At 39.7% G+C, this 12,142-nt stretch overlaps 2 protein-coding genes across 2 annotated transcripts; both read right to left on the bottom strand.

Annotated features, from left to right (window-relative positions):
* Positions 1 to 400: 400 nt before the first annotated feature.
* LOC139152671 (uncharacterized) lies at positions 401 to 5,104 on the bottom strand. The gene is made up of 2 exons (XM_070725954.1): positions 4,243 to 5,104; positions 401 to 3,212 (listed from the first exon to the last, which is right to left on the bottom strand). Exons 1-2 carry the CDS (start codon positions 5,081 to 5,083, stop codon positions 2,635 to 2,637), a joined length of 1,419 nt encoding a protein of 472 aa, XP_070582055.1. The 5' UTR covers positions 5,084 to 5,104; the 3' UTR covers positions 401 to 2,634.
* A 1,752-nt stretch (positions 5,105 to 6,856) lies between these two features.
* LOC139152670 (leucine-rich repeat-containing protein 1-like) lies at positions 6,857 to 10,227 on the bottom strand. The gene is made up of 3 exons (XM_070725953.1): positions 9,255 to 10,227; positions 7,730 to 8,518; positions 6,857 to 7,677 (listed from the first exon to the last, which is right to left on the bottom strand). Exons 1-2 carry the CDS (start codon positions 10,102 to 10,104, stop codon positions 7,947 to 7,949), a joined length of 1,422 nt encoding a protein of 473 aa, XP_070582054.1. The 5' UTR covers positions 10,105 to 10,227; the 3' UTR covers positions 6,857 to 7,677; positions 7,730 to 7,946.
* Positions 10,228 to 12,142: the final 1,915 nt, after the last annotated feature.

The raw sequence follows: 12,142 nt of genomic DNA, 5'->3' as shown, positions 1-12,142 counted from the left end.
TACGTATTTTGTAACAATAGCCAAGTATGTGTATTAATGAATGAGAGCACGTACATCTATCCATTTATCTATCTATATAGATAGAGAGATTGATGGCTGTATAGATATAAAACGTCAACATATTAATCCTGCTTGCTATACGTATAGAGATATTGATAGATAGATTGTGTATATATACCAAATACAATGTCTATACATAGATAGATAGAGGGATATATGTTACATAGTTATATATTTGTAATATATGCATGTATCAACATGTAGTGTGCATATGTGCTAATTATCAGCTATTATTCTAAGTCTATCTATATCTATATAAACACATACATAATATATATATATATATATATATATATATATATAATATATATATATATATATATATATATAAGAGATTAGATTAGATTAGATTAGAATAACTTTATTGTCCAAAAATTGGAAAATCGTCTTTTTATCACTCGCAGTAAAATACGTACAATAAAATGAAATACAAAGAGTTAAATGGCACACATAGAAACACAATTACAAAGACACTGCTGATCAACAGCACATGAAAGTGATTTGAAAAAAGTGGTTAAAACTACAAATTGAGTTCAACTCATTCTGTGTTGTTTAAAATAGATATTGCTGACGGAATGAAGAATGTTTGTAAAAATTTCTCCTAGCTCTAGGCACTCGATATCTGCGCCCAGACGGAAGTTTCTGAAACAATCTGTAAAGTGGATGTGTGCTATCATTAAGAATTGAACGTGTTTTTCTGTTCATGGAATTGTGATATAAAACTGATAAGGGAATTTGCTGTGTTCCAATAACTTTGCTTGCCGTATTGATTACACTACTAAGTTTAAGCTTATTTCTTATAGTGAGATTTCCATACCATGTTACGATGTTAAAGCTTATCACACTTTCTATTAAACTCCTATAAACTCGTTCAAGTATACATTGACTGACATTGAAGCTTTTCAGCTTCCTTAGCAGAAATAGTCTTTGCTGTGATTTTTGTAAAAATATCGGTGTTTTCCTGGAAACAGAGTTTGTTGTCAATGCCGGTGCCAAGATATTTAAACAAACTCACAATCTCAACCTCCTCATCATCAATTACAATTACTTTAGGTGTTTGTCTTTCTCGCCTATTATCACATACCAATTCTTTTGTTTTTCCAACATTGAGTTTGAGAAAGCTTTGTTTGAACCAGGTATTGAGTCGATCAATCTGAACAAAATATTGAGACAGGGTGAACTCGTCTTTTAAGCAACCAACAAGAGCCATGTCATCTGCATATTTTATCAAGGTTAAGATCGAATTCTTGCATGTCATTTCATTGGTGTAGATGGAAAATAAAACTGGCGATAAACGCAGCCCTGGGGTACACCTGTATTTAAAACAATCTCTTTGGATAGAACGCCTTCTACACTGACACGCTGTGGTCGGTCACGTAAAAACCGATTCACCCATAATACAATATTATGACTGGTATTCACATTTAAAAGCCGCTGTAGCAACAGGTGTGGTTGAATAGTATTGAATGCTGATGAAAAATCCATGAAAAGAACTCGTACATATGAACCTGCGTTATCTAGGTGGCTTGTTATCAAATTAAAAAGAGTCAAAGTTGCATCCTCGACTCCCCTGCCTGCCCTGTAAGCAAACTGAAGTGGATCTAAATGATTGGTTACAGATGCAATTAATTGGTCACAAACAAGTCGTTCTAAACATTTGGCTATGATCGATGTCAGGGCAACGGGGCGAAAATCATTCAGTGCTTTAGCCCCTGTCTTTTTGGGGACAGGGATAATGGTAGAGGTTTTCCATGACCGAGGTACATGGTTTAAATTGAACAAAGTATTGAATAGCTGAGTAAATACAGGACTAAGCTGTTCGACACACAGTTTCAACACCCTTCCCCCTAAACCATCTGGTCCCGGGGCTTTATGGAAATTCAATCTTCGAAAACATTTTGATACATCCTGTTCATCAACTTCAAAACATGATTGAGTGAGAGTGTTACAGATCTGATCGTACTCTCTTGTAAAGATATGTTGATCAAAACGTGCATAAAACTGGTTGAGTTCATTGGCAAACTTGACTGGATCTACGGTCATGCGCTGTTGTTTCTGTTTTCTCCCCATCATATTATTCAAGCCTTGCCAAGAGTTGTAGCATGTCTGAATAATACCGATAATAAATAAGTCAAGGGTTGCACAATGTCGATAATAATCCTTATTATGGTTTTCTAAAACAAGGGTCACTATTGAAACGTTTTACATTTTATTTCAATTATCAATGCGATAAACCAGTGGTATGGAGTCTAGTAATAAAATGTCACAGGACCAATAGGGCTTCGTGGAACTTGTTTTATCTGCAGCCTACGGGGAAAGGGTCCAGCTAATTATCATTTGCAAATTCGCACTGAACTCAATGCTAAATTTACGTCATGGTAACGTAACTGCGTGATATCTAATCATCGAGAAAACAATCATTGAGAAAACATATCAACAGTTTAAACTTCAAACAAACTATTTCAGCAGCTTAACTAGTTGTTAGGAAGTTCAAAAAATTTGAGATCTTCGCTTCTAAACTTTCGTTTTATAGGGGAGAGGAGGCACATGCATATTGTGACAGTTCTTTAACTATCAGTATGATTTCAACCACACTTGTTTAGTCAGAGTTCCCAACAGAACCGTATTCATTTTCAGTTTCTGTCCCTTTACCACGTACATTTTCGTTTTCATGTCGTCTGCCACCATCGTCATGATTTCGGCGATGTGATTGGTGGAACCGTTCTCTCTGATGAACCGACACATGGACTCGATGTACGGGGACGACTTTTGCGTAGCTGTGCGGTATCCCTCAAACGTTTCGATCATCGCTGACCCGAACATGAAGTCGTCTTCACCGGGAAGTGCGAACTGACCAAGATCCTTTGCGTCAGACTGGAAACCTTGCAGGAAGAACAGCTTCGGTCTTCCGATCATCCGAGGATACGAGTCTCCCGCAAAGATCTTAATGATATCTCTCAAACTGATGTATTTACAATCACTGCCCAGAGCAGAACTCATGGTGGCGTGTGTCAAGACGAATATTATCAAGCAGTCGATCTCTTGCTCCATTTTTCGGAGAAGTTTCAGCGTGTATAACATCTCATCGCCGTCCAAGTTGCTGAAGACTTGAACTTGGAATGGGTATCTCTCGAAGGCATCTTTGAGAAGATCTGTATGATATGAAAGAAATGGAAATAAATGAATGTATTATTGTCTCGAAGCGTTCATTTAAGCTCGGAGGTAGGAGTCTCGGTTCTATCTTTATAGTTTCATATATTTCGTTGCCCAAGGTGATTAGTTGAATCAAGCGACTTGCTTACGTCTTCCGACATTACACTAGCATTTGATGAATATCAAAACAGCTCTTATCCTAAACCTGATTCTTGCAGGAAAGAGATTTTGAAATCGTCCACATGTAGTTATTACCATTAATAACTCAAAATGTGAAAAGGCATATTTTTCTCTTCCTCGAGCTCATCTATCTATATCAGGCAGCCCGTTTTTTTCACATTCACTTGAAAAAGACTTGATTAAAAATATGACAGAAAATGCAATATCTGAAGGATCACATTTATCCATTGGACATTTCTTTCTGAACAGTGATTTGTGGATGTTATCTTTCTTGCGTGTCAGAAACGAAAACAATGTATACAAAAGTATCACCACACATTTTTGTTACAGACTAAGGGAAAGGGTACGAAACAGATGTTTTGCCTTACTGGCAAAGTCATCCATAGTTTTTTTGAAAGATGATCTTGTTTTACATCCCACCATCTAAAAGTTGGCAAGTTGATGGGAATGCAATGCAATTCATTGCACGTTCAACAGACAGGATGATGTCTATAATGTCGTCAGCTCAGACAGGGCCCGTTTACAACGAAGAAGTCATGACAATTAACGACGCTGTTTGTCGACATCTCTCGTGTAGGATGGTTGTCACATATATTTATGCTGAAAAAGGTGTGGTTAATATCGTATATGGAGAAAATATTGCTTCAACAACAATGTTGGTGACCCCCCCCCCCCCAGCACACACACCGTTAACTTTTGGTGTTTTCTGTATTCAGGTGAGGGATTTCATAAATGACCGCATACCAACATGTTGGAAACTGCTTTAACGAGCAGAAGTATTAACATGGAAGTAATTTCTCGGTGAAAAGTGAAAAATTGCAGCAATTTACACTGCGAAATTCAACTCACCTCTATCAACTTGGGAACCCGGTCTAGCTTCTCTGCTGGAGAATTTATCATTGCATATGATGGCTACAAAACCTTTATTGATCGGGTATTTATCACAAGAACGAGAGAGATAGGTTGAGTTACTGGGGCGTACTGTAGCTCTACGTTGCTGCCGTTCTTGGTATTCCCTGACCGCAGCCAGCCCTCTCTCACATACGTCCTTTGGGGGCTCCCTAATGTCGTTTCCTGCAACGTTGAACTGATCTAACTTTGTAAGCTTGATACTTAGTAAAGATGGCAGCTTTTCCAGCTTGTTATTCGCTAGGTTCAGGGTGGCCAAGTTCTGATTCCCGCAAATCTCCTCCGCGATTTCCCTGACCTTATTTCCGGACAGGTCAAGTTCGCTCAGTGTTCGGAGCTGCGCTACGGACGCTGGGATCGAGTCGATGTAGCAATTGCATAGCTTTAGCTTTTCCAATCCCTTTACCGAGCAGACTTCCACGGGGAACTTCTTGAAATTGTTGTTTGAGAGCAGAAGCACGGTCAGATTTTCAAGAGTTTTGATTTCTTTACTGATACTTGATATCTTGTTGAAGGAAAGATCGAGGCTTCTCAAGTATTTTAGTTCCAGTATTGGTACTGGGAACGTCTCCAGGTAGTTCTTGCGCAGGTCGAGTACTCGCAACGACCTGAATGAACTCACCGCCGCCGGCAGCACGGTCAGTCTGTTCTCGGACAAGTTCAATACGTCAATGTGCGGGAAAGCGAAGGCATCTGCTGGTATTGTCAGGTAGCTCTTCTTACTCAGATCTAGGACTAAATCTCCATTTTGGAAGCGTCTAGGTTTTACCACGGCAGCCATCGGTCTGGTCGTGACTGAAAATATTCGACCTTGTGGTCATCAACACATATCCCGTAGCAACGTTAAGTATTGTTTAACGAGACATGGTGATTTATTAATAGGACATACTCATCTGCGTATACATTCAGCGTTTAAACATGGAGAAGCTACGTAGAGGGCCAGGGCCTTTGCCTTTTTTTCTAAAACTAGACCTTTTGCAGGTCTCAGGATCTTACATACTACATTTAATACAGCCTCTTGTAAAAAATAAATTGTATAGCTAACGGAAAGGGTCTGAACGCCTCTCCCCTAACTTATAATATTTAAAATCCATCACATGGCACACACTGGCGCAGAACACCTTTTTGTACTTACGAAATTCGGTTTACCAGCGACGAAAATATTGAAAACTACTTTGTCGGTCATTCAATTACTTGAAAAAGTGATTCATAACTGGCGAATATGCGAGATTTCTTTTTTTTCTTACAATAAAGAGATCTCAGGGCAGCGATGCCAGTGACAAGTTCCTCATGTGATCGTATACAGCCACCGCTGAAACTTAAAATCAGTTCAGTGCTTTCATCACTTCAAATTTGACACTGACCTTTTTCTTTTCCTTACAGTTGGTTCTACATGTCATAAAAGTTTCTTCTATACCTTGACCCAAAGTTCAAAACTACTATTATAATACCGATCTAAAGTTCAATTCTCATGAGTTATGTCTGTCATTAGACAACCAAAAAAGTTGTTTGTGATATAGTCACGCGTTTATGTAGCTATTGATCTGTTTATTGTCAATCGGCTCACAATCGTTTGTATAATGGTTTAGGCATCTCCATCAACTCCAACCCCAACGACTGAAGGTGTAGTGATTAATATCTGTTCCCCCAAAAAATGTTGTCGGAACCAATTATATTGCATGCATGGTTGAGTTTATTGACAGAATATTGGGTAAGAAGATCGCCCACAAAGCTCCCAAAAAGGATGACAGGAGTTGAAGGAGACACATACACGATTAAACCTTTCAATCTAGTTCGAAACGTGCATCCATTTCAAACAATAAACAAACACAAAAAGACGGGGGTCATTTCGTGATTCAGGTATTATAGTAGCTTACATATCATTGTCTCACTCTGCATGGGTTTCCTTGTCTGTCTCGATAAAAAAATTATTGGAATTCCCAGGTTGTTGCATCAGCTTTGCGTCAAAACAAATTCATTAATTTGATAAAACTTTAAAGGGACAAAGTCGGCCATTTTTCATGAATTTTGTTTGATGCAAGATACATCTTATATTGTTTGACATGTTAAGATATTGAATAAATGGGTGACAATGCATATATTCGACCCCGGTTTTAGACAAATTAAATGAAACCATCGTGAAAATGAATTAATGGTCATCCATAATTTTTTCACGATGGTTTTATGTATCGTGTCTAAAACCGGGTCTAATATATGCACCCATTTATTCAATATCTTTCAACATGTCAAAAAATAAGTAGTATCTCGTATCAAACAAAATTCATGAAAAATGGCCGACTCTGTCACTTCAAATAGTCAGATTCACAAGAATTAAAGCGAGGACCATGCAGCGATATAGAACTGCGTTGTTATCAATTTCTGTATTTTATTGGGGTTCATCTCCACTGGTAAAACACTGTTATCACCTTGATATGCTGATAGTGTCCTCAAAGTGGCTAAATAGCTATGAGAGCCTGCTTGTCATTGATGTAACTGGATGGTTTTATAGTGATGAAATCAATTGATTTGATTAAAGCAAAAGACAGGAAGTTTAACAATATTCTTTATTTGGAGAAGTTCCTAAAAGGTCAGTCAGGGTCGTCTTGCGCAGGCCGACAGTGACATTCGTACAATTCGAACAACTCCCCGTGATCCGTAAAGAGATTAATGAAATAATGAAATAAAGAGGTCGTGTCACTGTTTAACTTGGTACCAAATCTTGGTGTCACCATTGACGCAAAGTCGCACGTAGCAGATCGCCACACCTCGTGGTGACCCACTTATACGTGGAAACGATTTTGAACCGCGTTTGATCGAGGTATTCGGAAGACACGGACGGCCCACTGGGTGCAACAGTTTTGAAAGCACGTTTAAGCATAATCGTCCGTACTACCTTGAAAGACTCGATACCGCGGTTACTGAAAACAGCAACGGTATCAAGGTTGAAAAATTAATATCTGACGCCAAATTATTCAAAACAAGAATTTACATCTGACCGATATCTACAACCGAAATGTGTGAATTGTCGCTAAATTTACATCACTTTATGCAAATAAAGATTCTGAATAATGTGGCAAAATCAACACAAAGGCACACATAACGCCACAATTTTGTACAAAAATATGAGAATTATGAATCCTTATACTACTGAGTGCATGTGTGTTACTTGGAATAAAGAAAATCAACGTATGATGACTTGCAGTTATTTGGAATATGCAAGTGTGGAGGGACTAAACGTGTTGTGGACGACAACAAGTGAATGAATGGACAGACGGCCAGTGTGCATTATAATCTGTGATGGGAAGAAGAGGTTGAATCCAAATCACTAAAAAAGAGAGAGTTAAGTAAGATGAAGTGCGACGGTGATCCAAATCACTAAAAAAGAGAGAGTTAAGTAAGATGAAGTGCGACGTTGAATCCAAATCACTAAAAAAGAGAGAGTTAAGTAAGATGAAGTGCGACGGTGATGCAAATCAACTGAAATATTTGAAAGGAGAAAAGAATATGGGTAGAAAGTCAACACTGATACAGAGTTTGACAGAAAAGAAAAAAGTATCAATTTTCAATGTTATGGACGAAGTGTTTCCTGTGTGAACAAGAGTCCTGAGTATATGTTCAATGAAGTCACCCCTCTATAAAATGGACTACTTTAGCCAGAGTTGTCTCGTTAGGGTCCCAAGCATAAAAGTTCTCATTTTTGTCTGTTTACCCTTCACTGTGAACGATTTCGTCTTCATGTCGTCTGCAACCATAGTCATGATTTCTGTCATGTGGTTTGTGTCGCCGCATTCCTTGATGAACCGACAGACGGACTCGATGTACGGGGATGAGGCGTTGGTGGCTGCCCGGTAGCCTTCAACCGTGGGGATCATTGCGCATCCGAACATGAAATCGTCCTCGTTCGGAAGCATGAACTGACCCACATCCCTAGCGTCTGACTGGTAACCTTGCTGAAGGAAGACCTTTGGTTTTCCGGCCAGTCGTGGACACGAATCGACAGAAAACGTCTCCACGACATCCTTGTAGCAGATGAATTTACCATCGATTCCTAGCGCCGCACTGGGTGTGGCATGAGTAAGAAGAAAGATTATCAAACAGTCGATATCCTCGTCCAGTTTGCAAAGAAGTTTTAGTGTGTAAAGCATCTCATCACCCGTTAAGTCGCTGAAAACCTTCACGTTGAAAGGATGCTTCTTGAAAGCGTCTCTGATTTTGTCTGCTCAGAAATAAAAAGAAACAAAACGAAATTAGTGAGTTACCTGTAGAACTTCATCACTCACAGTTTGTACATTATAATGATTTTTGTATTTAGACACAAGAAAGTGTTGTCCATGCTTGTTTCACACAGTAAATCCGTTATTATATTCATGTTATATGAAAAAAGTACAAGTCGATCATGAACCGACACAAGATCTTACATCATACGATTCATGTCACTCTTGAGCTTTACTCAACCTCAGAATCATGTCATTGTACATGATACACAGTCCCTCCCTCATACTTGACGATGCGGTATGTACAAATCTGCGTTCTAGCATGGCAAAATAAAACTGTAGTTTACATGAACATAAACTGAAGTAGGACTCTGTGTACTGATGATATTTTGTCGTTACTAGGGGATTGTTACTCGAATCTTGTGCGCAGAGCTACACGCAGACATGTCGAACTTCGGTCACGTAGGAGCCTAAGGTGCTTTAAAACACAGGCGCTCCTTAGCTGGGTAGTCTGCTAAGTAGATCGATTTTCGGCTCGATTTATCGATCCCGTAGTCGCATGCCCGCCACTGTAACCGTTGGGATTTAGGTTGCAGTGGCGGGCATATCGACTACGAGATCGATAAATCGAGCCGAAAATCGATCTACTTAGCAGACTACCCAGCTAAGGAGCGCCTGTGCTTTAAAAGGCACTGCGAGAGTACAAAAGCTATGTCGATAGACGGAATCATCTTTTACCTCTGTCCACAAGAGAGCCAGGTCGTTTTTCTCTCACTGAGTATTTCTCGTTACACACTATAGCCACAAGCCCTCTATTGATGGGATAGCGTTTGGTTCTTTGTTGGTCAATATTACTTCGTGGACGTGACGGAACTACCGGGCGAGGTGCCCGTTGTTGTTGCTGCTGGTACTCCTTCACTTCCGTCAATCCTCGTTCGCAGACGTCCCGGGGTGGTTCTCTCAAATCGTTTCCCACAAGTTTCAGCTCTCCCAATTTTGTTAGTTTGATAGACAGTAATGGCGGTAATATCTCTAACTTGTTGTTGGACAAGTTGAGGCTTCTCAAATGGCGATTTCCGTAGATTTCTTCGGACACTTCAGTTACTTGGTTACCGGATACATCAAGGTCGCTCAAAGTTTGGAGCTGTGCTATGGACGCTGGTATAGCGTCTATGCGGCAGTTATTGATGTCGAGTTTTTCTAATTTCTTTAGCATGCAGACTTCTTCAGGAAACTTATTGAATTTGTTGTTGGATAGTTGTAGAATGGCTAGATTAACAAGGCCCTTTATACCCTTACTCACACCTGTTAACTTATTGAAAGACAAGTCAAGACTTCTCAACAGTTGCAATTCCAGTATGGGTGCCGGGAACGTCTCCAGGTAGTTTTTGCGCAGTTCGAGTACTCGCAAAGTCTTGAATGAACTAATTCCTGCTGGAAGTATGGTCAATCTATTCTCGGACAGCCTTAGTACGTCGATGTTTGAGTGAGTGAAGACATCTGCTGGAATTGCCGTGTAGTTCTTCCGACACAGATCGATGATCAAATCTCCGTTTTGGTTACGACGAGGTGCTATAACTGAAGCCATCTTTGTGATGTGACCTGGCGACAATGAGCTTCAAAAGGCACTCAGCTTTGTTACACTCCATGGACTTTGGTAATGTCCAATACATTAGCGAAGAAGGCATGTGATAGATGCACCTCTGGCCTTAGAATCATTAGATTTATTCAATCAATAATCCACGCCCAGTGACGGTATACCGCGAGATTTTGACCGTTCATGATCCGATCTGAGTGTACTTACCCGTTGCTGTAGCGGTTTATTGCAATTATGCCATCATCTTAAAATTCTGGCGTGAAATGTTAATAATGGAATTTTCTCTGGCGGAGAGCTCGTGCGTTTTCAAAGCGTGCTTTATCGCTCATATAGCACGTTTATTTTCACTTTTCAACAATACATGTACAGGGCTCGAAATTAGCGGTAGTCCCGCGTCCACAGACTACCAACTATTCCCTGGGGCTACCAAAATCCATGAAATGGTAGCCCACACCAAAGACCAAAGACCGGGATATAAAATTCAGTGACTACTTGGCGTGTCATGTCCGGTCCGTCACTTTCGGACGAACTAAATTGCAGTCAAATCCAGTTGGACACAGTAAGACCAGACTATGAATTTCTTATGCCAATTACAAAGACAACCGTGCGGTGGAACTTTGCAACAAAGTTTCAATATTTCAACTGAAGTATTTCGATGACAGGCACAGGAAATGATGGCCAATGAAAACGCATTTTCATTGTATTTTGATCATAATGTATCAATCATTGACAATATGCCTCCTCCCTACAGAAAGTCCATGGTCTTTTTCTAGCACTGCTACAGTATGTCTAGTCTCGATGTGCTGAGAAGGTCATGGTCGTTGTCATGACGACTATCAAAATTTTCATACAACTCTGAGAATGAAACGAGTTGTCAATAGGTCACCAAACTTTTGAGTATCACCGTTGTCCTAAGGCCAGATAGACCGTATATGGTCACCCGTGCATCATTTCAGAACCTGCGCGTCATGGCATTTTTAGGGGGATACATACTAATCAGTACAGCTATCCTTGATATCCCTGTTTGCATGTCCAAAAATGCTAAACAGAAAAGGGAAGTATTATGCAGCCAGTGATAAAACACATAACTGTTGCATCAATAAAAGAAAACCGCGTCGCCGCATCACTCTTGCTGAATGTCAAGGACCAGAAACAATTTTTTTGGAGGTGGGGGCTTATACCTGTTTCCCTTGGGTATTAGGTGTGTAATTATTCACATCAAATGACTAAGAAAATTCACTTCACGGGCAGAATCTTGAAAAATTTTATTTTCTTGTCTGGTTAATGAAAAACAATATCCCTAAACTAAAATATGCATGGGCTACCAGCCATTGTCACTGGGCTACCAACTTCAGAAAATGGTAGCCAAAGTGGACTACCAGGTGAAAAAGTTAATTTCGAGCCCTGCATGTAAGATTGCAGCATTTGCGCCATCAATATACTTGAGTGATATAGTTGTTGTTGTTGTTGTTGTTTGTTGTTCAGGCACCACAAAGGAGACTATGGTATCCGCCAATATGATATTATATTCTGAAATATATCCCTTTAGATATTGTAAGCACCACTAGTAACCGAGGAAACGTGACAGTAGTTACGGAGGTCATTCACTTTGACGTCAACTTTGCTATTATTGCTGGTTACCTTTCGCCTAGTGACCAATAACTCAGAAAGTCGTAAACAAGACCATAAAACGGTGATGGTATTGGCGTAGCAGTGTTACAGGATTTCAATCAGGCCTTATATCCACATGTATAGCGAATGATATGACGAGTTTGCACTTCAATTTTATGTAAATAACCATTGTATAGATTATTTAGGAGGTTTCTTTACGAACACAGGCATAGAAAGGACAACACCTGGCAATATGGCACAGCCATGTATAAGACATAAACGGTGTCATTTTTGAAGACTTTGAGCCACTACTCTGTTTCCATATCCCGACGTCCTCTTGCTAGCTATTCCGAGAAGGGTAACGGTGAGCGGTAAGAAGTCGACAGTAATCTTCGCATTTAAATGCACATATATATCT

The sequence above is a fragment of the Ptychodera flava genome, chromosome 16 (genome assembly GCF_041260155.1).
Source record: "Ptychodera flava strain L36383 chromosome 16, AS_Pfla_20210202, whole genome shotgun sequence".
NCBI classification, from domain to species: Eukaryota; Metazoa; Hemichordata; class Enteropneusta; family Ptychoderidae; genus Ptychodera; species Ptychodera flava.
The sequence above is the reverse complement of the archived record's forward strand: the minus strand, read 5'-3'. Positions and strand labels throughout refer to the sequence as shown.